Source organism: Helianthus annuus, chromosome 8, assembly GCF_002127325.2.
Source record: "Helianthus annuus cultivar XRQ/B chromosome 8, HanXRQr2.0-SUNRISE, whole genome shotgun sequence".
NCBI classification, from domain to species: Eukaryota; Viridiplantae; Streptophyta; class Magnoliopsida; order Asterales; family Asteraceae; genus Helianthus; species Helianthus annuus.
In genome coordinates, this window is record NC_035440.2 from 97,108,970 (window position 1) to 97,135,561 (window position 26,592).

The 26,592-nt window shown below is 35.8% G+C and overlaps 4 protein-coding genes and 2 non-coding genes across 6 annotated transcripts; 3 read left to right on the plus strand and 3 right to left on the minus strand.

Moving 5' to 3' along the window:
* Positions 1-626: 626 nt before the first annotated feature.
* On the plus strand, positions 627-1,713 carry LOC110873506. Its single transcript, XM_022122445.2, has 2 exons — positions 627-1,210; positions 1,294-1,713. Exons 1-2 carry the CDS (start codon positions 688-690, stop codon positions 1,362-1,364), a joined length of 594 nt encoding a protein of 197 aa, XP_021978137.1. The 5' UTR covers positions 627-687; the 3' UTR covers positions 1,365-1,713.
* A 1,924-nt stretch (positions 1,714-3,637) lies between these two features.
* Positions 3,638-4,369, plus strand: LOC110870418. The gene has a single exon (XM_022119600.1). It carries the CDS (start codon positions 3,638-3,640, stop codon positions 4,367-4,369), a length of 732 nt encoding a protein of 243 aa, XP_021975292.1.
* Positions 4,370-11,635: 7,266 nt separating this feature from the next.
* Positions 11,636-11,837, minus strand: LOC118481622. Its single transcript, XR_004865831.1, has one exon. It is a non-coding gene; the product is annotated as a small nucleolar RNA U3 (small nucleolar RNA).
* A 3,414-nt stretch (positions 11,838-15,251) lies between these two features.
* Positions 15,252-15,463, minus strand: LOC118481621. The gene has a single exon (XR_004865830.1). It is a non-coding gene; the product is annotated as a small nucleolar RNA U3 (small nucleolar RNA).
* Positions 15,464-16,752: 1,289 nt separating this feature from the next.
* Positions 16,753-23,209, minus strand: LOC110873507 (peptidyl-prolyl cis-trans isomerase FKBP62). Its single transcript, XM_022122446.2, has 13 exons — positions 22,858-23,209; positions 22,689-22,775; positions 20,126-20,386; positions 19,951-20,025; positions 19,656-19,736; positions 19,374-19,568; positions 19,176-19,265; positions 18,918-19,093; positions 18,179-18,304; positions 17,512-17,658; positions 17,294-17,421; positions 17,088-17,199; positions 16,753-17,001 (listed from the first exon to the last, which is right to left on the minus strand). The coding sequence occupies exons 1-13, from the start codon at positions 23,039-23,041 to the stop codon at positions 16,957-16,959; spliced, it is 1,707 nt and encodes a 568-aa protein (XP_021978138.1). The 5' UTR covers positions 23,042-23,209; the 3' UTR covers positions 16,753-16,956.
* Positions 23,210-24,799: 1,590 nt separating this feature from the next.
* Positions 24,800-26,592, plus strand: LOC118481014 (probable isocitrate dehydrogenase [NAD] subunit alpha, mitochondrial). The gene is made up of 7 exons (XM_035976091.1): positions 24,800-24,874; positions 25,032-25,085; positions 25,202-25,216; positions 25,374-25,539; positions 26,053-26,102; positions 26,255-26,312; positions 26,426-26,592. The coding sequence occupies exons 1-7, from the start codon at positions 24,800-24,802 to the stop codon at positions 26,590-26,592; spliced, it is 585 nt and encodes a 194-aa protein (XP_035831984.1).

The following is a 26,592-nucleotide window of genomic DNA, read 5'->3' on the forward strand; positions in this document are numbered from 1 at the left end:
AAATATATTTATCTATCAGTCATCCTTTTATTAAGGCTGATTCTAAACACACCCTCCCCCCCCCCCTCCTGATTATACCCCCCTTGTGAGAGGAAAACTGTCAGTCCCACGCGGGCCCCACCTGTAAGTATGTGAGAGGAGGGGTGTAAAAAGTAATTAGGGGAGTGTAGAAAGTAGCACCCTTTATTAAACTTATGAATTTACATCGAGATAGTTGGTAAACGGGCAATAAGCTGCGCCGCTACCCCTTTTTGAATAGCAAAACTAAGTCTTTTAAAAACTACATCCATCGATCTCGGGGTCATAACATTACTATGCATGACCCTTTGAACTCGACTGAGTAGGTCCACGGCCTTTGGCACCAGAAAACCAATAGTACTAAATATGAAGAGGTGAAATAAGAGAAGGGGTAGAAAAAACCTTGGGTTCATAGAACTGTGACACATAGCGCAGAAAGTTCCTAATAAATATTTCATATAAATTATATATATAAAAAGTATTGTTCATCTATATAGCTTTTCAGTTCTTTTGAGTTATTTTAATTGAAATATCCATAAATTGTAATGTAACTGAATCCCATTTGAGAAAACTGAAGTGTGGTTGTTAACATGATTTTTGCAGAAACTAGAGAACTGAGGGATTGTTACAAGGTTTAAAGATTTCTAGATTTATCAAAACTGTAATAAGATGGCGAAAGATAGAGAAGCCATCGTTGACATCGAGAGCAACCAAAGCGAATGCCAAGAGGACCTGGGAAACGAGCAGGTGACAGATGACAAAAGTGTCAAGAACATGCTTAGATCACTAGGTTTAACCTTGAGTTTCAACGGGTTGGATGATGCTGAAAACAGCAGCGACATAGAATCGTTAGTTAACAATAAACTCGAAGGCGAAAAGAGGGAAAATATGCCACTTATAGGGAAGACACACTCAAAAGAAAAACAAAAGGTTAAAAACTCAAAAAGGGCTTCTAAACCGCCCCGGCCCCGTAAAGGTCCATCTTTGAGTACAAGCGATTTGCGATTGGTTAAAGAGATTTCCGAGATGGTTATGAAGAAACGTGCAAGGATTGAACGGCTAAAATCTTTGAAGAAAGCGAGATCAGCTCGACTACAAACAGCACCTCCACCGTCATCATCAGCATCATCATACATGAGTATTTTTGCTATGATGATCACTGTTCTCTTTCTCATTGTGATAATCCTCCAAGGTAAAATCAAAGAGTTGCTACTTCATACGCATATATAATATCGTTCATGTGACCATGGTTAACGATTGTGACAACGGTTGCAGGTTTTGGTTTTGGTTCGGGTACAAGAACTGGTCTAGGCTCAGGCCAGTTTGACTCCAAGATCCCCAAGTAGAACAAATATTTGGCTATGAGCCTAGGAACATTGTTTTATTTTATTTATTTTTTTGAACGGTTAACACACATTCTTTAATCATACTCCTAAATGTACACAGTTGTCCATCATGGGACTAGATCCCTCAACCTCACAGGCAGGGACACCTTCCAACACCTTGATACCGTTAGGCTACAAGCCCTTTGGTACCATGGTTAATGACCCGTCAAACATCTGACTCGACAGAAGATAGTCTTTATTTGCTATCTGTTAGTAGGATTAGTGTTGGAGGAATTGAGCTTTGTACTTTGTAGGATTATATTCATTGTTCACTAATCGAGACAGTTATGATATCATTTTTATTAAATTTCCATTCATATATACATATATATTGTACCTTTGTTTATACCGATGTATAGTTGGTTCGTTTTTCAGCTACTCAAATGATCATGATATATTCAGCCAGTGAGTTATAAACAGTAAATAGACTGTGCGCGTGTGATCATGAAGTAAAAACCTTTATCTCTTTCAAAGATGTCGTCGAACGCTAGCTTTGAGTCTCTAAGTAGGCAGAAAAAAAGAAGTATTTGTTATCTGTCAGACAACCATGTAACCATCTCAGGACTTATGAATACAGAGCCATGGTCAAGACTATGAGCTCTGAATATAGAGGTACGAGCCTATATAACAGATCCTGTTCAAGTAAGGTAGTGCACGTTTCTCTCTCTATCGAGGTTATAAACTGGTTTCCATTTGCATGGCTAGACAATCGGACAAAACCGTTTGTAGACTTGCTTAACAACAAAAACGACAAGTAAACACATTATATTGAGGTCTTCTCTTGCCTCATGAATCTGTCTTGAACCCACATATTTGTAGGCTCCAAAAGAAAATCTTGCTCAAATCATTAGAACTAGTTGTATACCCGTCCGGTGGATGGGTTTTTTAGTGCCATAAGCATTTGACACGCTTTCATTGTCAGCAATAATGTGAATTTATGATACAACACGGGCCAATCTAACATAAAACTTTTAGGTTTGGGTTTCGTCTAATTGGGTTAGGTTGAAACGCCAACACGTTTACCTATATGGGTCATGTTTTCGTGGTTTTAATCGTTCAGCACATTTATATTTAAAAAATGTGTTCCATCTCACACCTTATTATTGGTGTTTTAAACTAAATATAGGTATAGGGGTCGTTCTGTAATTAGTAGATAGTTAGTTTATGTCATAATTAGATTAGTTAGTAAGTGCGAGGACCGGATGCGACAAAGTGAAAGATTAAAACCTACATATTGGATGGAACGACATCTCCTGGGGACACACCCCTTCAGATCGGCGCCAACAAAACAGGAAGCAACAGACACGACGTTTCAAGCAAGAGGCACATCGATTCAAGAGGAGACGCAACTGTTCAATCGCACCTATTCGTATAGTATATATAGGGTTCATGTATGTCAATTGTAATCATCACTTTTCATTCAATACAAGCAAGTTTATTATTCTCGATTCTCAATTCTTTATATTAAAACCTGTGATTCACATGTTCGATTACCAACAGTGGTATCAGAGCCAGGTTAATCGATCCAGGTAGCAAGAAAGTAAAATCTCAGTGCAAGATTACGAGCAAGAAACGATAATCGGGGTTGCCGTTTGAATCAGAGAACCGTGTTTCGATTTCGTAAGTACGGTTTTTTCTTTTTTTTTTCTCGATTTAGTTGATCCACAAGAAAAGAATGTGTTTTAGTTTTGCCTTGGGAAGAGTAAAGAACATGGTATAATGAAACAATACTGCGTGTTTGAAATCAATTAAAAAAAAAGGCATGCACATGTTTTCTTAAAGAAAATTATAAGGCAAAATAATTGTGGGTGAAACTAGTGTTCAAAAAAAAAAGGAAATCAAGTTTTTTGTATGTTGAAAAAGGGGATCATTAGCATGTTTTTAAAGTAAGCAAGTCAATTTTTGAATCATAAACGATACGTATAGCAAGAAATCGAACCCGTAGCGGTTCTAGCAAGTCAAACCGATTCTTGGTTCAAATAGCAAGTTCCGGATCGTTTGGTTCAAAATAGCAAGTTAGCAAGAATCTGATCAGCAAGTCGGTCAGAACCTGATTAGCAAGTGGGTCAGGGTACAAAATCTGATTAGCAAGTCGGTCAGAAACGCAAGAACCTGGTTAGCAAGTTGGCCAGACGCAAGTACTAAGTAAGAAATTTGATCTACACGGTCAAGAAAAGGATCATCCGATCACAAGCAAGATAGGCAAGAAAAGCAAGGGGAGAAAGAAAGGAGGCATGACAGAAAAAGAAGGAAGTGCGTCAACGTCACTCCACGAGCAAGGGAATGTATCTCTTCAATGCCCAAAATTGAAAGAGGCAAATTACACCCAATGGGCAGTTATGACGGAAACAATCTTGAAGGCATATAGTCTTTGGGAAACAGTTTTTTCAACGGAAGGGATAAACGAAAAAAAGGCGCACACAACGAAAGCACTTATCTTCCAAACGTTACCAGAAGATGTTTTGATGCAAGTTGCGCAATACGAAAAAGCAAAGGAAGTATGGGATGCAATCAAAGTTCGTTATCTCGGAGCAGATATGGTTCAGAAAGCACGTCTACAAACTTTGAGGAGCGAACTAGAAGTCTTAAAGATGGATGAGAACGAAACAGTAAGTAGTTTCGCAAGCAAGTTGAGTGGTATAAAAGCCAAATTTAAAACTCTCGGTACCACTATCAAAGACAAGAAACTAGTAAGGAAATTACTCATTTCCGTTCCAAAGAAGTTCCTACCCATCGTGGCAAATATCGAACAATATTCGGAAATAGACAAAATGCCATTTGAAGAAGCAGTGAGAAGAATAATAGCTTTTGAAGAACGTCTCAAAAGTCAAGACAAGCAAGAAGATAATAATCAAGGAGGACTCATGATGGCACGTGCAGATAACCAATTTGAAAGTTTGCATCATGGAAAAGGTCGTGGTGTTCAAAATTATGGCAAAAGTAAAGGACAAGGATCTTTCAAATGAGGAAGAGAACAAGGAAAAGATATGGGTCCAAGAAACCAAGACAAGAGCAAGTTCATATGTTATGATTGTGGAGAACTTGGTCATTTTGCAAGAGATTGCACCAAGTGGAAAGAAAAGGAGAAAGACACGCAACAAGAAGCCAATCTCGCATTGGAAGAGGAACCAATGCTACTGCAAGTCGAGCAAGTTCAAGACCTATGTTAAACTATATTTAGTTTACAGGGGAGTATTGGTGTTTTAAACTAAATATAGGTATAGGGGTCGTTCTGTAATTAGTAGATAGTTAGTTTATGTCATAATTAGATTAGTTAGTAAGTGCGAGGACCGGATGCGACAAAGTGAAAGATTAAAACCTACATATTGGATGGAACGACATCTCCTGGGGACACACCCCTTCAGATCGGCGCCAACAAAACAGGAAGCAACAGACACGACGTTTCAAGCAAGAGGCACATCGATTCAAGAGGAGACGCAACTGTTCAATCGCACCTATTCGTATAGTATATATAGGGTTCATGTATATCAATTGTAATCATCACTTTTCATTCAATACAAGCAAGTTTATTATTCTCGATTCTCAATTCTTTATATTAAAACCTGTGATTCGCATGTTCGATTACCAACACTTATTTTATAATTTATAACTTAAACTGACTGATATTTCTTTTGTCAAAGCTTAAAACCTAACTATTTATAAAGTATTATATTTATGTAAAAAAAATTGGAACTTAAGGTGAAACGGATAGGGGTTTTTGTGTCTAATAGATTTTTGAGTTGTGTTGAATTGAATTTTCATTTTCGCGTTTGGCAAAACTCGAAGACATGATGGATTTAGCAGGTGGCATCATTTCAGTTTCAATGGGGACTTTAGACAAGGTTAAATGATTATGTAGTTCTTGATATTTATTTACTAAATTGGTGAATAGAAGCTAGCCAGACTACATGCGCAAAGAATACAAAAAGATCTGGTTCAGGCATAACGTCAAATGACCATCTCGTCTCGTTACACAATAAAAAAAAGAAATTGTTGTCTGTCAGACAACCATGTAACCATATCAGAACTCATGATATGAGCTGACAACGATCCTTGTAACACCCTGCTCTTTTGTACTTTCCATTCATAGAAAGTCTTGTTCGTATTTCTATTTTTGGAAACTTTGTGTTCTTGTAATCGTTCCTTTCCTTGTAATCATTGTCAAACCGAGACTTGGATCATTAATGAAGCTTATATTTTGTTACATCTATGTTATACGCATTCTATGTATGCTCGTATGTTCGATTTGGTGAATCAATCTATGTTTAATCGTGATTCTTGGAAACTATGTGCGAAACTTGTAATTAATCTAAACTTATGCATGGATCGTGTTTTGAACGAGAACGACACTTGAATTAATACTTATACGCTTGATTATACTTGGTTTATACTCCTCATACTTAATCGTATCTTAAACTATGCCTTTATGGCAAATATGGCCCTTAAATACCTTAAAAATATCAATTACACAACTATAGGGGCTAAATTGTAATAAATGAAACTTTAACCCGGAACCACAAAGGGCTCGCGGCCCGCGTTAACTTGCCTGGATATCCCAGGCGGGCCGCGTGGACCCCCAGGTCTGCAGAAAGGTGGACAGTCGCGACCAGCTTCGTGTTTGAGCGGGATTTCCTTGTTTAAACCGAGTTTTGGCTCTTGTTAACCCCTCTAATCAACCCTAATCACTCTTCTATAAGTACCCAAGGTCCTCCAAGCATTTGGACACTTTCATCACACTCAAATCTCTCAAAAACACTCTCAAGTTCCAGCAAGAATCTGCATTTTCGGACAGATTCACACTCTTGCACTAAACTTGGTATAACTTGCTCATTTCTTAACGAATTACTTGATTCTTCTTCCTACTTGCTTGGTTAATCATGGAGTTTGATTCCTTGACTTCTCCTTGGAGAAATCAGACCTGGAATTGCTCTGAAATTGACCAAAAACTTTCTGTTTTGTTACATACTTGTTTAAACTTCATCTAACTTGTGTCTAACACATCTCACACCAATGTCCTAATGCTTACAACCCCTCTTATGGTTGGTTAAGCTTAAAAACATGGCTGAGACACTTAAATCAGAGGATTAAACCTCATAAACTTTCTGTTTTGTTAGGGTATTTAACCCACAAGTCATGTCAAGCTTAGACTTTGATGAATGAGTGATTGTGGAACAACTTGGGTTGTTCCAACATAAAATCCTCACATGATTTGATGATTTCTTTTAGCTTAGATTATTTACATACTTGTATTAACCCTAGTTCGTGACCCTCCTTGGTTGTCTTTACATCAAGAGAAGTGGTGAACATTCAAGGGGTCCCTAAATGGAAGCATGTTCTTCCTACCCCATACATGACATTCATGAATGACTCGAGGTGCCTAAACGAAGATCTTAATCTTCTACCTCCTACTTGAAATATTGAACTTAATAATATGTAATACTTAAATATATATATACACACATTCGAACCTTTAATATTAAACTTGTGTTTATATGTTAAAGTAGTAGAATGACATCTAAGACTTAACACTCCAAATATGATTCTAATGGGCTTACTACCCATGAAATAAATATAACCCTAGTGGTTATGTAGTGTCATATAAGAGTATAAGTTAAAGATGATTATTTTGATATCATACTTTATGTTATGTTAAACTCCAAATTTATAATCTTCCGTTATACGCCAAACTCACACACCTACGTTTCCTTGTGTAGAAGGACTAGGTGCTCCAACTTAATCCATCCACCAAACTCGCTCGCGGGATTTCAAGTGGGAAAGCTTGCAACCACCGTGAGTATACTCGAACCCATTTTTACTTTTAAACACTTTGGGTGCAACATGTATTCTATATTAAATGCACGTGACACTTGAAACTTATTTGAAACATGCTCTATCCATTTAAACATGAAACATGAAAATTGTGATACTTGAGACTATTTTGTGCTATGTGAACGTTTAATCCCTGTGTGTAGTTCCGCCTTAACAATAGTAGCGCTATAGGGGTAATGCACCTCCCCCATTTGTAGTCGAGGGGTATTGTTAGGATGAGACATGTTAACCTCCCGTGAAACTTTGGGTTAGGTACTTTAACGCATTGGAAACTTGGGCTATCACTTGGACTGCGTAAACTAGCATGGCTGAAACTATTTTATTACGTTCATGTTGGATATGAGTTTTTATTCTATTATGCTATGTAAATAAACTTGTATACTCGCTCTTTGCCTTTGCATTGAAACTCTATTTTAATACATGTTGCAGGTTGATTATTGAAGTATGGATGATTGATGAAACAAGTTTAGGGTGGACTAGATACACACCTAAATTTATCTATCTTTTGTTGTTATGTCATTCGTTGAAACCATGTTGTTATTTCCTTTTGAATTTGTATGAGATTTAGTTTTGAAATGAAATTTGAATTTAATTAAATATTGTCACATAGTGTTATGACGTCTCTAGCAATCTTTACACACTTCGTCTCATCCCGATGTTTCCGCCATCGGTTGGGGTGTGACAGATTGGTATCAGAGCCATAACTATAGGGAATTAGGAAAAATTGCCATGCTTTTGCCCTAATCTATAGTTCTAGGAATTTTTCCTCTTATTTGTTGTTTAAAACTTTTGTACTCTACCATGCATGCTTCCTAGCTATACTTCTTGTTGATTAAATTTATGTGCCTTTCCTAAGGCTAACACAAATACACTTATGCTATTTTTATGCTCTTGTAACACCAACGAGAAGAATTTACCAAAATAGGCGTGAAACCCGCAACTTGGTAAACGACTCTCATTCTACCTTTAATCTATTTTGCACGAAATTCCACCATTAAGCTAGGAGTGACATCCACAACTTAATGGTACTTTCCATTTCAAATCTAGTGGACCCTCGTCAAAGTGTCAAAATTTTATTTTGATCGACGAGTACCAACCACATTTAGGGTACGAAATCGTCAAGTTAGGGGTGAAACCCGCATCTCGTCAATTAAGTCCCATTCCTCGATTTTTATTCTCGCCAAAGTCCCGAATGTTTCAATCATTTAGAGATGTGTAGTAACCGGAAGGGTAAGATACCGTTAATCGCTTCTCGACGAGAGTATCTTACTTATAGGCCAAAGCACAATATCTCTAATTCGAAAGAACTTTCGACCCACTTTGAAATAGTCGACGTTTCTCTACCCGAAACAATCCAATGTTTTATTGAGCCTCTCTTTTATGTATCTCAATTTATATGTGATTTCATACTTGAACGTTCATTCATTTCCAAATGTCGTTTTAATCATTTCGCACGTTATCGCAATCACAAACAATAATAATCCCTCGTGAACAAACTAAATTTACAATGCCTTCGTTTATTCATGATATGCTATGTGGAATTCATGACTATGCTATATGAAACGTTTAAACTTTTATGCTATGTAAATCAAATTGAACCTTTTATGCTATTTGAATCAAATTGAACCTTTTATGCTATGTAAATCAAGTTGAACCTTTATGCTATGTGATCAATTTCGTTTCCTTAAACAAACATTATGACCAAGTCTCACCTATTCGTTCTTTTGAATCTTAGATGTCTTCTCGTCACTCCAACGCGTCTAAGAAGTCAAAGTATCCTCATCTTTTCCCTACATCTTCCTAAATTTCGGGACGAAATTTCCTAAAGGAGGGGAGACTGTAATGCCCTGCTCTTTTGTACTTTCCATTCATAGAAAGTCTTGTTCGTATTTCTATTTTTGGAAACTTTGTGTTCTTGTAATCGTTCCTTTCCTTGTAATCATTGTCAAACCGAGACTTGGATCATTAATGAAGCTTATATTTTGTTACATCTATGTTATACGCATTCTATGTATGCTCATATGTTCGATTTGGTGAATCAATCTATGTTTAATCGTGATTCTTGGAAACTATGTGCGAAACTTGTAATTAATCTAAACTTATGCATGGATCGTGTTTTAAACGAGAACGACACTTGAATTGATACTTATACGCTTGATTATACTTGGTTTATACTCCTCATACTTAATCATATCTTAAACTATGCCTTTATGGCAAATATGGCCCTTAAATACCTTAAAAATATCAATTACACAACTATAGGGGCTAAATTGTAATAAATGAAACTTTAACCCGGAACCAAAAAGGGCTCGCGGCCCGCGTTAACTTGCCTGGATATCCCAGGCGGGCCGCGTGGACCCCCAGGTCTGCAGAAAGGTGGACAGTCGCGACCAGCTTCGTGTTTGAGCGGGATTTCCTTGTTTAAACCGAGTTTTGGCTCTTGTTAACCCCTCTAATCAACCCTAATCACTCTTATATAAGTACCCAAGGTCCTCCAAGCACTTGGACACTTTCATCACACTCAAATCTCTCAAAAACACTCTCAAGTTCCAGCAAGAATCTGCATTTTCGGACAAATTCACACTCTTGCACTAAACTTGGTATAACTTGCTCATTTCTTAACGAAATTACTTGATTCTTCTTCCTACTTGCTTGGTTAATCATGGAGTTTGATTCCTTGACTTCTCCTTGGAGAAATCAGACCTGGAATTGCTCTGAAATTGACCAAAAACTTTCTGTTTTGTTACATACTTGTTTAAACTTCATCTAACTTGTGTCTAGCACATCTCACACCAATGTCCTAATGCTTACAACCCCTCTTATGGTTGGTTAAGCTTAAAAACATGGTTGAGACACTTAAATCAGAGGATTAAACCTCATAAACTTTCTGTTTTGTTAGGGTATTTAACCCACAAGTCATGTCAAGCTTAGACTTTGATGAATGAGTGATTGTGGAACAACTTGGGTTGTTCCAACATAAAATCCTCACATGATTTGATGATTTCTTTTAGCTTAGATTATTTACATACTTGTATTAACCCTAGTTCGTGACCCTCCTTGGTTGTCTTTACATCAAGAGAAGTGGTGAACATTCAAGGGGTCCCTAAATAGAAGCATGTTCTTCCTACCCCATACATGACATTCATGAATGACTCGAGGTGCCTAAACGAAGATCTTAATCTTCTACCTCCTACTTGAAATATTGAACTTAATAATATGTAATACTTAAATATATATATACACACATTCGAACCTTTAATATTAAACTTGTGTTTATATGTTAAAGTAGTAGAATGACATCTAAGACTTAACACTCCAAATATGATTCTAATGGGCTTACTACCCATGAAATACAATATAACCCTAGTGGTTACGTAGTGTCATATAAGAGTATAAGTTAAAGATGATTATTTTGATATCATACTTTATGTTATGTTAAACTCCAAATTTATAATCTTCCGTTATACGCCAAACTCACACACCTACGTTTCCTTGTGTAGAAGGACTAGGTGCTCCAACTTAATCCATCCACCAAACTCGCTCGCGGGATTTCAAGTGGGAAAACTTGCAACCACTGTGAGTATACTCGAACCCATTTTTACTTTTAAACACTTTGGGTGCAACATGTATTCTATATTAAACGCACGTGACACTTGAAACTTATTTAAAACATGCTCTATCCATTTAAACGTGAAACATGAAACTTGTGATACTTGAGACTATTTTGTGCTATGTGAACGTTTAATCCCTGTGTGTGGTTCCGCCTTAACAATAGTAGCGCTATAGGGGTAATGCACCTCCCCCCCCCCCCCCATTTGTAGTCGAGGGGTATTGTTAGGAGGAGACATGTTAACCTCCCGTGAAACTTTGGGTTAGGTACTTTAACGCATTGAAAACTTGGGCTATCACTTGGACTGCGTAAACTAGCATGGCTGAAACTATTTTTATTATGTTCATGTTGGATATGAGTTTTTATTCTATTATGCTATGTAAACAAACTTGTATACTCGCTCTTTGCCTTTGCATTGAAACTTTATTTTAATCTATTTTATTATGTTCATGTTGGATATGAGTTTTTATTCTATTATGCTATGTAAACAAACTTGTATACTCGCTCTTTGCCTTTGCATTGAAACTCTATTTTAATACATGTTGTAGGTTGATTATTGAAGTATGGATGATTGATGAAACAAGTTTAGGGTGGACTAGATACACACCTAAATTTATCTATCTTTTGTTGTTATGTCATTCATTGAAACCATGTTGTTATTTCCTTTTGAATTTGTGTTGAAACCATGTTGTTATTTCCTTTTGAATTTGTATAAAAAATAGTTTTGAAATGAAATTTGAATTTAATTAAATATTGTCACATAGTGTTATGACGTCTCTAGCAATCTTTACACACTTCGTCTCATCCCGATGTTTCCGCCATCGGTTGGGGTGTGACAATCCTCTACCGAACCATGGTCAAGACCATGAGCTCTGTTAATCACGCTCTGGTTACATGGTCACGGCTCATCAACCAGATATGGGTTTCTGTCTTCTTAGGAATCAAGAATATAGAGGTACGAGCCTATAGAACAGATCCTGTTCAAGTAAGGTCGTGCTTGTCTGACTCTCTATCCAGCTTATATAACAACTTCCATTTTCCTTTACAGTCGATGTGGGACATAACTGTTTGAAGACTTGGTCAGCAACAAAAACAGCCAGAGAAAATCTTGTTCAAATAACAAGAAATGTAGTATCTTAAAAACATGAGTACAAAGTCATATGCATTATTTTCTTTCCAAACACCAAAACTTGTTGTACACTCAATTTTACTACTGGGCCATTGTCTACAAGAACGAAAAAGCTGATGAAAACTTGCCCGAAATAGTTATTGTTATGCACCTTGTACCGATTTTTGCTTTTTGGTTTAATCTTATTAGCTAAAAGAATTTCAACAAGATGAGCGAACTCCAGGTTCACTCGCGTTTGGAACTCAATTAGTAGGCATAAGGGGAGTGGGGTGATCACAAGTGATGGAATTCTATCACTCACAAGCATCCAATCGAGTCTCGCCATGTCATCAGCCACTATTCTATCACTCACAAGCATTTTTTAGTGGCGGTGGTCATCACTAGTGATGGAATTCCATCACTCACAAATTTTTTTAATTTTTTTTAAATTAGAAATTAACAATAAAACACTAAAATTATAAATTTCATTAAAATTAAAACATACTAGTTCAATTTAACACACTAGAAATATTTTAGGCAACAATTAAAAAAAATACTAAACAAACTCTACTCCTCGTCCGACTCATGAAACTCCAAACCTACTAGTTCGATTAAATCGTATCTCAACCGAAAGTGCGTTTCTTCATCACGCAAGCTTGTTGGATATTTTGTGGAACTTAAACTTGTGTAGGAGGATCCGACACCCAATCCGGAGATATTGCACGTCCGTCTTTTTTGATTATCATATTGTGCAATATGATACATGCATATACTATGCTATGTATGGATTTCTTGTTCATCGCACGAACCGGTTGGTGTAGTATACCCCATCTACCCTTTAAAACACCAAAAGCTCTCTCAATATCTTTTCTTGCCGATTCTTGCAATTTTTTAACACGATTTCTTTAGCCTCGACAGGAAATGAAAGAGCTTTCACAAAAACAGACCATGAAGGGTAAATACGTGAGATGTCGTGGCTCGTCGGTTTACGTAAAAACTCTTTACCATACAACTTAATGACCGCGTTGCAAAAAAATTACAGACATTCACGGGAAGTTCTAGACGCCATAGCTAGATATTCATCATATTGATCGGGAGGGTTACCTGTCGCTAGTTGGCGAATGGCGGACGGGTATTTTTGTATCTGCGTGAAACTTGGTTTGCCCCTCGCATCGTAACGTTCTTGAAACCATTCCTCGCTTGCTTCGATGTCTCCAACAATCTTTAAAAATAATTGTTTTGGTAAACGAAAACGATCTCTAAACGTTTCGGCATTGTAGAGCGGATTCTCCACAAAATAATCGTTCATTAACACTTCGTTGGCACATATACGATCACGGTCTACCATCTCCTTCTTTGGGCGGAATGAACTAGTATCAAGTTCATTATACACCGACACAAAATATTTTAGCGTCTCATTATTGTCGGAAGACGACTTGGTATCGGTATCGCTATCCATCGGAAACGTTGAATCCGTAGGAAACTCCATTTGAAAAAGATGTAGATTGTGTGAAATGTGTTTGTGTTTTGGTGTGGGTGAAATGTTTAAAAATGGAGAAGAGTATATATAAAAGGCTTAAAAGGTTTTTTTTTATTAAGTTTACCGTTACAAAACGGTCAAAAATGGAAGCCCAACGTTCAAATTCATCTATGTTCAACGCGTGATCAGTTCAACGCGTTATTTAATCCACGCGTGGTGGAATAGGTCGCGGCGGTGTGCAAAAAAAATAACGAGTGATGCGAAGCCATCACGCTCCCACCCCCACTCCCCTAATGATGTCAATTTTAATGCATCCTCTTGATCTAAGCTCACTACAAGAATACGTATACCAATACATGCACCTTGAAGGATTTGAACTCTCAACCTTTTGGTTGTGGAGCACACTCCTTAACCACCAAGATGTTCCCTGTCGTCTATTAATGGATCGGAAAGGATCATCAGGTCCAGGGGCAAAGCTTTAATGGGGCTGGAGATCTCTTGGCCCCCACTGATTTTTCGCTTGTAGTGTTAATTTTACTAAAAGTTTCCGATTTTTTTAGTGTAAAAAAATTGATTTTTTAAGGGTCCGACCCCCACCAATTTAGATTTTAGAGTCCAGCCCCCACCGAATTTTCATTCGAAGCTCTGATCAAGTATATCCCTATCAAAAGAGATTCATCGGGCTTGTGGAATACATATTGTCGATCTGTTGGTAAGATTAGTGTTGGAGGAATTGAGCTTTGTACTTTGTAGGATTATATTCATTGTACGCTAATCGAGACAGTTATGATATCATTTTTTTTATTAAATTTCCATTCATATATATATCGTACCTTTGTTTATACCGATGTATTCGTTTTTCAGCTTCACAAATGATCATGATACATTCAACCAGTGAGTTATAAACAGTAAATAGACTGTGCGCGTGTGATCATGAAGTAAAAACCTTTATCTCTTTCAAAGATGTCGTCGAACGCTAGCTTTGCGTCTCTAAGTAGGCAGAAAAAAAGAAGTATTTGTTATCTGTCAGACAACCATGTAACCATCTCAGGACTTATGAATACAGAGCCATGGTCAAGACTATGAGCTCTGAATATAGAGGTACGAGCCTATATAACAGATCCTGTTCAAGTAAGGTAGTGCACGTTTCTCTCTCTATCGAGGTTATAAACTGGTTTCCATTTGCATGGCTAGACAATCGGACAAAACCGTTTGTAGACTTGCTTAACAACAAAAACGACAAGTAAACACATTATATTGAGGTCTTCTCTTGCCTCATGAATCTGTCTTGAACCCACATATTTTAGGCTCCAAAAGAAAATCTTGCTCAAATCATTAGAACTAGTTGTATACCCGTCCGGTGGATGGGTTTTTTAGTGCCATAAACATTTGACTCGCCTTCATTGTCAGCAATAATGTGAATTTATGATACAACAAGGGCCAATCTAACATAAAACTTTTAGGTTTGGGTTTCGTCTAATTGGGTTAGGTTGAAACGCCAACACGTTTAACTATATTTAAAAAATGTGTTCCATCTCACACCTTATTTTATAACTTATAACTTAAACTGACTGATATTTGTTTTGTCAAACCTTAAAACCTAACTATTTATAAAGTATTATATTTATGTAAAAAAAATTGAAACTTAAGGTGAAATGGACAGGGGTTTTTTGTGACGTCGAATGACCATCTCGTTGAACACATTAAAAAAAAAGTATTATATTTATGTAAAAAAAAATTGAAACTTAAGGTGAAACGGACAGGGGTTTTTTGTGACGTCGAATGACCATCTCGTTGAACACATTAAAAAAAAGAAATTGTTGTCTGTCAGACAACCATGTAACCATGCCAGGTCCCAAGAAATGGGCTGACAACGATCCTCTACTGAACCATGTTCAAGACCATGAGCTCTGTTAATCACGCTCTGGTTACATGGTCACGGCTCATCAACTAGACATGGGTTTCTGTCTTCTTAGGAATCAAGAATACAGAGGTACAAGCCTATAGAACAGATCCTGTTCAAGTAAGGTCGTGTTTGTTTAACTCTCTATCCAGCTTATATAACGACTTTCATTTTCCTTTACAGCCGATGTGGGACACCTGTTTGAAGACTTGGTCAGCAACAAAAACAGCCAGAGAAAATCTTGTTCAAATAACAAGAAATGTAGTATCTTAAAAACATGAGTACAAGTCATATGCATTATTGTCTTTCTAAGCACCAAAACTTGTTGTAGACACTCAATTTTACTACTGGGCCATTGTCTACAAGAACGAAAAACTGATGAAAACTTGCCTGAAATAGTTATTGTTATGCACCTTGTACCGATTTTTGCTTATTGGTTTAATCGTATTAGCTAAAAGAATTTCAACAAGATGAGCGAAATCCAGGTTAACTGGCGTTTGGAACTCAATTAGTAGGCATAATGATGTCAATTTTAATGCATCTTCTTGATCTAAGCTCACTACAAGAATATGTATACCAATACATGTACCTTGCAGGATTTGAACTCAAAACCTTTTGGTTGTGGAACACACTCCTTAACCACCAAGAGGTTCCCTATCGTCTATTAATGGATCGGAAAGGATCATCAAGTCCAGGGGCACAGCTTTAATGGGGCCAGAGATGCCTTGGCCCCCACTGATTTTTCGCTTGTAGTGTTAATTTTACCGAAAATTTCCGATTTTTTTAGTGTAAAAAATTTTATCGTTTAAGAGTCCGACCCCCACCAATTTGGATTTTAGAGTCCGGCCCCCACCGAGTTTTCGTTCAAGCTCCGCCACTAATCAGGTATATGCCTATCAAAAAAGATAGATTCATGTTGTTGATCGATGTGTTTGAGATAGATTCATGGAACTAGAAAGTTACAAATTTTCTATCTGGATATTTAAGAGGGGATCAAGTCACTTGGGTCAAATATGGATCAGTCTCATAGCCTTTCGTATTTTCTTTTAACGGTAAGTTTCTTTTATTCCCTGTTGTTTGTGGGACTTAAACCCAAGATCTTCCCCTCCCAAAGTGTTTAAAGACTTTTGCCTTTGCCAATAGACCACCAACCCATAGGTCATAGCCTTTCGTCTTAACAGAAGATATCCGTTTATCATCTTAACCGGAGATATCAGTTTCATAGCCTTATCAATATTCAATATTCAAGATGTAATTCTGTAACCCTTAGAATTTGAGTTTCATAGCCTTAACTGGAAGAGGTAATATGATTTCAGTATTTTTGAAGATGTAATTTTATTATAGTTTCTTGCTGACCCTGTTTTTTTTGTCTAAATATATATAGTTTGTTCAAAAAATATGACATTCAAACCAACACAATTTGCAAGAAAAACAAACATTTACCTCTATATGGTTTAACAGAACCAATACAATTAGATTAACAGTTTCAATTCTAAGTGACAGAGAAAAAGAACACCATTGTCAAGTCAACACACAGCATAACTTAATAAGAGCACTTGACCACAAAAAATCCCATAACACTCTTATGCCCCCCTACAATCACACATTTCTTTCATATTCATGCTAAGCCTTGCTGTCTATGCTCATTGGTTCTGCCTCCTTTGCTTTCTGCACAAATTAAACAAAATATCAATAACCACACCTAAAAATTACATATATTTAAAAACATAAAAAATTGCAGAAAGATGGCTCACATTGGATGATGATTTAGTCATCTTGGCAAACATATTTCCATAAAATTTAGCATCCTTTTTGTTGTATTCTTTTATCTTCTCCTTCAGTACTTTGTATTCAAGTTTCACATCCCTAATTGTCCAACAAGAACAAAAAAAAACACATTAATAATTTGCATATTCAATCAATTTAATAGATATTAAAGCCCATTAAAAAAGGTTCCCACTTGTTATTTGGGTCGATCTCGAGTGCTTTTTTAATGTCAAGCTCTGCAAGATCCAGATCCGCGACGTTTATGTATGCTTGAGCCCTCCGGTACAAAGCCTTCACATTCGTACTCTCAAGTTCCAATACCTGTGTAAACAACACATAAATATTAGTAACGGTAAGAAAACATTAGACCGTTAATCGCCAATAGATGGCGATTTATACTTTGTATCTAACCTTGGTGCAAAGCTTTTCAGCCTGTTTGTACTCTTTGAGTTTCAGTTGACATGCTGCATTATTAAGGTTGCAAGTAATCTTCAACGCTTTTGCTTGTTTCTTCTCCTCTTCTTCAAAATTAGTATCGTACTCGATGTACTTAGCAGCCTGCGATTCAAAAGTAGATTTAGCCGACGACATAGAAAAGATTCGCATGATTAAAACGATGGTTGAAGAGTAAAATGTTGTTTTCGTCCCTGAGGTTTGGCCAGTTTTGCGACTTTCGTCCAAAGGTTTGTTTTTTCACATCCGGATCCAAAAGGTTTGAAATCTTGCCATTCTCACCCAGCTCGTTAACTCCATCTATTTCTCCGTTAAGTCAGTTCTATTTTCGTCTTCGTTGTTAACTTAAAGGCAATTCAGTCTTTTGAATACTTGTACATACTAAATGCTTGTACCTAAGTTAAAAAGACCGAATTGCCCTTTAAGTTAACTAAAAAGACGGAAATAGCCTTGACTTAATGGAGAAAAATGGATGGAGTTAACGAGCCGGATGAAAATGGCAAGATAAACCTTTTGGATCTAGATACGGAAAACTAAACCTTTGGACGAAAATCACAAAACTGACCAAACCTCAGGGACATAAATGACATTTTACTCTTTTAGAAAGTTGAACATTGGATCTCACCTTCTCATACCGCTTCACTGCTTTCTTATATTTACCGGCTTTGAAGAACGCGTTTCCTTCTTCTTTCTTTTTGCCGGCAGCCTCGATCTTCTCTTGGGTCGTGGTCATGTCCCATGATTCTTTGTCCTGAACGAAAAGAAAGTTAACATCATATAAACAATGAAACCAAATTATAGAAGGTTCGGAATAGAGCTGCAAACGAACCGACCGAACTCGAAAAGGACCGTGTTCGTGTTCGTGTTCGTTTGTTAAGGATATATATGTGTTCACGAACTGTTTATGAATAATACTAACCGAACGAGATCTTCTATTCGTGTTCGTTCATTAAGAAAATGAACGTGTAGAATGTGTTCATGTTCATTTGTTAAATTTAGGCGACGAACACGAATGAACATTCATGAACACAAACCAATGTTCATGAACACAAATGAGAACAAACGAACACAAACAAGCGTTCATGAACAAAATATATGTTACGCTCGTACTTGTTAAATATTTTATTTGTCGGAATTTTGAAGTATTTAAATAAAATAAAGAAATTAAGAACACAAATGAACACGTTAACGAACATAAATGAACGAAAACGACTTTTGTTCAGATTCTTTCATTTAACTAACGAACGAACAAAACGAACTTCCCGCTGAACGGTTCACGAACTGTTCGCTGAACATTCAATTTGTTTGCAGCCCTAGTTCTAAAAAAACACAGTTAAATTTGGATTCAACCAAAACACACATACCTTAACGAAAGAGACAAGCTCAATTTCATAAGTAACGGTAGCATTAGGGGGAACCACCGCTAATTCTTGCTCAGAACCGGTAGAACCAAAGGCATATTCTGGTGCAACTGTCAGAAGAGCTACTTCCCCTTTCTTCATTGTCAAAACAGCTCGATCCAATCCATCAATCACTTGCTCTGTTTCAGTTAATACCAAAACGGTCATTACCGAAAAACAAATTACATAACTAAAGAAACAGACTTTAAACAATGCATATACCTTCATCTGCCTTGAACTCGAAAGGCTCGGAATCATCATGACCTTTTTTGATGAACACGGTACCATCTTGTAGCTTACCAATCAATTTCACTGTTCATCATAACAACAAGCAATTTTAGACATCATACGACAAATACGATAAACAGATTGTAAACAGAACTGACATAAAGAATCATGTAAATATAAACTGTTGCTGACCTTGAACAACGGCTCCTTCATTCGGTCGTTCATATCCTTCTCCTCCTTTCAAGATTTTCTTGACGACTTTCTTGTCATCCGTAACATTCGACACCACCTTCCATGATACAAGTTCGAGCGTAATTTGCAGCGTAGCGTTCGCGGGGATTGCAGCTTCGTCTCCAGAAGCCGGTTTTCCCTTCTCCCCGAATCCATCTACAAATCACAGAATTATATTCGAATCGCCATTTTCATGTCATATAACCCAAAAATTCTTCGAAAATCTCGTAACGAAACACTTACATTCTGGTTTGACCGTAAGGATGACTTTTTCCCCTTTCTTCATTGTTTTTACAGCCTTAGACAATGCAGAACAGAAATGGCCTGATTAAACACAAAAACATCAGCAACACTCTATGCAGTTGATATCAGTGATATATCGGTTATTGGTCCCAATATCGGTCAAAATACTGGTATCGATATTATTTAACCGATTTTCCCGATACCAGTACCTTTCTTCTTAGTTCTACCATTTAACTGCTTAGGCAACAATTTAAAATTTTTCTAAACCCACAAGAAAATATTCAGCGTAAATTACCATCTGGTACCGCGAACTCTACGCCGTCGGATTTTGCAACTAGAGTGCCATCCTCAAGTCGAACCTCGTAATTCACTGCATTCATTTAAAAAAAAAAAATATATCACATAAATGCATGTTTATAACATGAGCATAGAATCAAGAAGCAAAATCATGAAAAGGGATTAAAAAGTACCTAAAACCTCATCAAGGTCCTTAGGGTTCTCCCACTTCTCGCCTTCCTTTACGATCTTTTTGAAAATACCACCATCCATGCAAATGTCTCTGACGCTAACCCATGAGAGCAATTCAACGTCAAACTGGAGAGTGGCATTGGGAGGGATTGTCGGGGGCGAACCAGCTTCACCGTAAGCTAGATCAGCGGGAATGGTGAAAAGTGCGTTTTCGCCCTTCTTCATGGTCTTGATACCCAAATCCCATCCCTTGATTACTTGCCCTGTTGTCAGCAAACATGAGTTATAATGTTGGTTATTATAAGATCATAACCGTGATCTCGGATGATCAAGATCATTACTTTAGCTAAGCATCTGATTACTCATCAATATAAAAAAGCTTTTTCTAAAAATACAATCAACATAAATCAGTAAGCGTGAAATGCAGCTGCTTATAAGCAAGCAGAGTTGCAAAATCGGTAGTTTAGCGATTAAATTTCACCTAGCTGGACATATATATGGTAAGCGGTCAAAGGCATTCAACGTTGATCAAATTTTGGTCAAAATCTTTGAAATATTTGAAAATTATACTTATTAATCCAACCCTATTAATAAGTTTAAATATATATATATATATAATTCTAAAAAAACTGTGGTAAGTTTGAAAAATTACGTATAAAATTTCAATCTAATTAATCCCAATTAATCGCCAGCAACCTTTACAAGATGCTTATAATTTGATAATTGTTCTTGGAACTCATAGAAAGCAACAACACTAAAGGTATTGTGTTCTTAACAATAACCAAGTTTCTCAAACATCTAATACTAATAAAAGGGTAACTTTAATACCAAATGGCATTCTCTTATAAAAAGTATTTCACCAAAATGTCATGTGGCAATTTATTATGCTACCTCAACTATATAATAAATAATAAGTAAATTATTATAAAAACTATTAAATTATTGAATTTAATATATATTAGAAATAATCTTATATTCATAATTATATCTATTGAATATTCTTAATTCTTAATAATTAATATTAGTTATCTACTTACCCATACTTTAATATAATATCTCTACTTTAATAAATAGACATATTTATCAAAAGAAGATGTAATAACCAAAAATTAATACACCCATCACTATTTGACATAACCAAAAATTTAAAACCTTATTATGTTTATAATATGTTATTATCGTTTTCGCAGATGTTAAAGATAAGTATAAACAATATATATATGTTTAATATCTATAATCTTAGATCATGAACTAATTACATTCCATCTTCTACTTTGATAACACTTAATAAAATAAGAAAATATTAGTTTGAAATAAAATATACTATGTATTTTGTATTCAAAAACAAAATTCTTACTTCGTAAATGCATCATTTAAAATATTTAAAATGAATAATGTTATATTTTCTTTAAGTCCGTATGTATAGTTCATATTAGGGTTAGAGTTAATAGCCAAAATGGTCCCTGAGGTTTGCTCACTTTTGCCACTTTAGTCCAAAATCCAAAATTTTTAAATCTGGGTCCCTGAGGTTTGCATTTTATTGCCATTTTAGTCCAAATTTCAAAAAGTCCCTTTTTGACTGTTGCAACCAGCCTATTTTATCCTTTTGTGCAGAGGTATTTTGGTCATTTTTATGAGTTATTATAACAAACTGAGATCAAGAACCCAGAATACCCCTGCGCAAAAGGACAAAATAGGCTGGTTGCAACAGTAAAAAAAAAGAGGTTTTTGAAATTTGGACTAAAATGGCAACAAAATGCAAACCTCAAGGACCCAGATTTAAAAATTTTGGGTTTTGGACTAAAGTGGCAAAAGTGAGCAAACCTCAGGGACCATTTTGGCTATTAACTCTTAGGGTTATATGTATTTATATTAAAATTTATATTTATGATGTGATGCGAGAAATAATATGAAATATAAAAAATAATTTAAAACCTGTAATGGTTATGTCCTTCAAACGCAACCAACCTCAATAATAATATATTTATTTAAAAAAAAAAACTCATTCAAGTTTATATAAACGGAAAACACATTTATTTCCCCAAATAACTCGATCAACTCCATGTGTGTATCCTAAAACCTATGTAATACATGGGTCTATAAACTAGTTCCACTAATACTTAACACTTTATGTTCCAATCTTTCAATTATCTTTTTTATAAATGTTTATTTTTTTTTAACTAAAGGTCCTAAATAAAAACATATCATCATCATCATAATTAGCAAATCCCACCAATAGCAAAGCCAAAGCATGTTCTGAGGACGGTAACATGTAGAGAGGCCGCTTCGAGTGTGACCTCTGGCTCGACTAAATAAAAACATATATATACACATAAATCCTACTCTTACCATTTAGTGATTATATATCTCCCTATTTAACTTGAAGTATTAGGTAATAACTGAAAAAAATCATTTTTTAATTTAATATTTGTATTTAGCACTTTGTATTTGTACTTAAGTTGCTTAAGAAGGATAAATACGCTAGAAACTTCACCACACAGGATTTAAACCCCAAACAAATTCAAAACAAACACAACAAACAGCACAAAAAAAAAAGCCCCTCACCTTGACCAAGAGTAAACTTAAACGGCTCTCCTCTATCCCTGCTAGAATCAAACTTCGTGCCATCAACCAAAGTTCCCGTATAATGAACTGTCAAAAAAAAACCCCAAATCAAACTCACAGTCATCATAATTAACTATCGTTTCAAGCTCAAAACCCTAAAAATGTTTACCTTCAACTTCATCACCACTGTCAGGAGTATCCCAACCTTCACCTTCCTTCAACAGCTTCTTCTTCAGCCCTTGATTTCCGATCTCCTCCTCTTCTCCGACTTTTAAAGTCACCGGAGCTTCAATATCGTCCATGAAACCGTCGTTCATCTCGTCGGCTGCTGGAATATCGAAATCTTCATCCATTGTTGGTTGAAATTGGTTGAAAATACGCGAATTGTTAGGAGATTTGTTGGTGGATTGATGCGGAATATGATGAATGTGGTGGAGTTATTGAGAAGGTTTTATATGTGAAGAAAGTTTGGGGGTTCTAGAGTGTTCGGAGGGTTTGCAGGTTAAAGGAGAAGCGATGAAGGGTCAGGATTGTTCGAGAGAGATCGCGTTGACGTTAGTCTCGAGATTTTGTGATCCGGTGAGATGCGGGTTACTGGATTGGGGCGATCCTACGGGTATCCGCATCGCTTAAAATTTCAACAACAAAAACAACAATTTTGGTAATATAACTAAAAAATTAAATAAAATAAATTTGAATTTACCATTCGCCGCAATACGGTGGGAGCGTAAAACTATGCTGAATAGCGTCAATGTTATATCACCACCAGCGACAACCAATACTGAAGTTATATTGTGTTAATGCGAATAAATTAGACTGTAATGTAAAACATAAAAAATAATAATTAAGTTGAGTTAGGACCTCGAGCGTTGTAACGAACCTGTCAAACGGGAAAAAAGTAGAGACGTAAAAACGTTGAACCACACAGGCACGTTGAGCTGTGCTAACTCGCAAAATCTAGTACGAAGCGTAAAACGAAACGTTAAAACACTGAACCACACACACATTACGTCGTGTTAACTTGCAAAATTTGAAACGAAAAATCTGCGGAATATGAAAAGTGTAGGGGACCAAAGTTGAAAGTAAAAAAGTTGTAAGGTTAAATTGCAATAGATGAAAACTTTTGAATTAAAAGTAAGATCAAATAGATTTGGGATAAATGTGTAATATCAACTTTTATTTTTAAAAAAACTCCCAAAGCTTTGTTAAATATTTTTCATAAATAACGTTGTTACATTTATATATATATATATATATATATATATAGGATTTTGTAAAAAGGTCAATTTTCGTGAGAAATGTGAGAAGTCATAGGAATTGACATGAAGCCATTATGTTTTGGACTTAGCCATCATGTTTTGGCAAGAAAAACATCAAAGATAACAATTTAAGACACGATGCAATAAATTCTAGGCTTAAAACATAAAACATCATGCCAAGAACATCAAGTATTGTATTTTAAGTGTTAGTTAGTGTGTTTTAGTTGTGTCTTAAATTTCATACATATAATTCATTGCATTGTGTTTTAAATTGTTATGTTTGGTGTTTTTCTTACCAAAACATCATGGCTAAGTTAAAAACATGATGCCTACATGTCAATTTCTATACCTTCTCATACTTCTCATGAAAAATGCCCTTTTTACAGGAACCTCACCATATATATATATAGGGTAGGGTTCATGCGGGAACCACCCTTATTACGAGAACCACGAGAACCAATGTGAACATAGGGCAATTTTGTAAATACCAAACAACTTTAAAAAACCCGCTTACCTGCTTCCATTTACTATCGGACTTCAAACAAAAATTAAATTACATTTAATAAAACTTTCACGTCCTCTCCAAACTCTTATTACATCCAAGTATCTCAACATTTCTCAACCTGAATCTATCAAGAATTCATCAATTACAATCGATTTCATCATCTTCTCGAATACATCATCACTTCACCATCATCAGTTCACCATATTGAAGCATCTGGATTGAGATTTTATCTCAGATTGAGATTTTATCTCAGATTTGAGATTTTACCAGTAGATATTTCATATTTCGTCATATAATCGAGGTTAGTTCCCAAAATTCGTCCAGTGCTTATAAGAATATATAATTCAATGAGTGTGTCACTACGACGATATCGCCGGAATCAATCATCGTCGGAATCGCCGCCGCCAACGGAATCGTTGACGGTTTTGTAATATAGATATTGTCATATTAATCGAGACACCGTTTGCAAGTTTATACAATTCGTTTATATTGTTATATGATAGATAATTTGTCGTTTGTACTTTTATATGATAGATAATTTGTCGATTCAAACTTCGTTTTGTATTGTGTGATATATAGCTATGCACATGTGCATATTTTGACATCATAGGTCTAACAGAATTGGCTATTAAGGTAATTCTTGTGTAATATGTGGTTATGTACATGTGCATATATTGTAATAATAAGTCAATATGCACATGTGCATAGTGTGTAATAACATGTGAATAAGGTAGTTAATGCTGATGCAGATGACATTGAATAAGGTATTTAGTTGTATTTTGGTGTGATGTATAGTTATGCACATGTGTATTTAATGTTAGATTATGTTAATAAGGTAGTGTTATGTGATATATAGATATGCACATGTGCATAGCTTGACAAAATATGTTAATATGCACATGTGCATAATTTGTCTAATAGGTTGGTAAGGTATTTAACGTTTATCCACATGTTCATTGTAGATCATCAATGGAAAAAAAATCGAAAAAAGTAACATTTGTATTAAAGTCAAGGGATGAAGGGTCATTAACAATGTCGGACGCAACGGACGCAAAGGAAGACGAATATGTGAATGTTAAACAAAAAGGTTAGAAGTTGTTGATTATTTAGTATTATTATTATTTTTTAGTAATTAAATCTGAGTTTATGCACATGTGCAACATTTTATTACTTTTTTTTGTTAATATTATAAGTTGTGTAAACACATTAAGTTTATAAGTGTAGGTGTGCATTAGTATGTATGCACATTTTATAACATATTTTATTTTCTTTGCACATGTGCATCATTGTGTGGGAATGCAAAAATGCGGTAGGTTTGTAGGTTTGGTAAATTGTATGATTTTGTTTATTATTGTAGATCGACGATGGAAAAAACGAAAAAAAGGTTCCATTTATTATAAAATAAAGGGAGTAAGGATCGAAAAGAATGTGAGATGATACGGAGGACGAGGACGGAAGTAATATTGAAACAAAAGGTTAGAATAGGTTGCTTAATATTTAATGTTTCAATTGGGTAGAGATGCACTTGTGCATTATTTTTTAGTTTTTATGTTAAATGATGATGTCATTCATTTAAACACATATATTATACCATATGCAGATGTAGATATAGGAAAAGACATGCAAAGGAGGACAAGTAAATATGCAGATGTAGATATAGGAAAATACACACATTGTTACATTAATAACGGCACTACTTATGATTTCTGTAAATGCTTAAGTTGTACATAAGTTCTAGTTTTAAAACGCTCACATGAGATTATTCTTTTTCCAATTTGATGTTAACTGATTAAATGTTGCAGGTGACACCTAACCTGTATGGAAACCTAGTTGCAAACACTGCTGCTGGTATTGCTGGCGGTACGGGGGGTCATGCCAGGAGGTACACAGTCATAAACCATATATTTAAATCCCTAAACCCGTTTTGCAACAGTGATTTTGTAGTAATAAAGTTTTTGCAATCATATTTACAGGTAACGTTGGGACGGAGTACACGATCTTTGAGCAAGGTGCATCAGCCGGGAATGTTGGGAAACCATCAATGGTTGAGAAAAAGAGAGCAAACCCAGTGGCTCTGCTTCTTTCATCAGCCATGATGCTAAGACATCTTCAGCTTCCTGATTATGCAGATCGTTTATAA

Coding starts and splice junctions, on each gene's coding strand:
- LOC110873506 (XM_022122445.2), top strand. CDS start 688: ATGGCGAAAGATAGAGAAGCCATCGTTGACATCGAGAGCAACCAAAGC. Junction 1,211..1,293: donor CATTGTGATAATCCTCCAAG/GTAAAATCAAAG, acceptor CAACGGTTGCAG/GTTTTGGTTTTGGTTCGGGT.
- LOC110870418 (XM_022119600.1), top strand. CDS start 3,638: ATGACAGAAAAAGAAGGAAGTGCGTCAACGTCACTCCACGAGCAAGGG.
- LOC110873507 (XM_022122446.2), bottom strand. CDS start 23,041: ATGGATGAAGATTTCGATATTCCAGCAGCCGACGAGATGAACGACGGT. Junction 22,776..22,857: donor CAGTGGTGATGAAGTTGAAG/GTAAACATTTTT, acceptor TTTTTTTGACAG/TTCATTATACGGGAACTTTG. Junction 19,094..19,175: donor CGAGTTCAAGGCAGATGAAG/GTATATGCATTG, acceptor TAACTGAAACAG/AGCAAGTGATTGATGGATTG.
- LOC118481014 (XM_035976091.1), top strand. CDS start 24,800: ATGAGTGTGTCACTACGACGATATCGCCGGAATCAATCATCGTCGGAA. Junction 25,540..26,052: donor TGTGAATGTTAAACAAAAAG/GTTAGAAGTTGT, acceptor TACCATATGCAG/ATGTAGATATAGGAAAAGAC. Junction 26,103..26,254: donor GGACAAGTAAATATGCAGAT/GTAGATATAGGA, acceptor TAAATGTTGCAG/GTGACACCTAACCTGTATGG.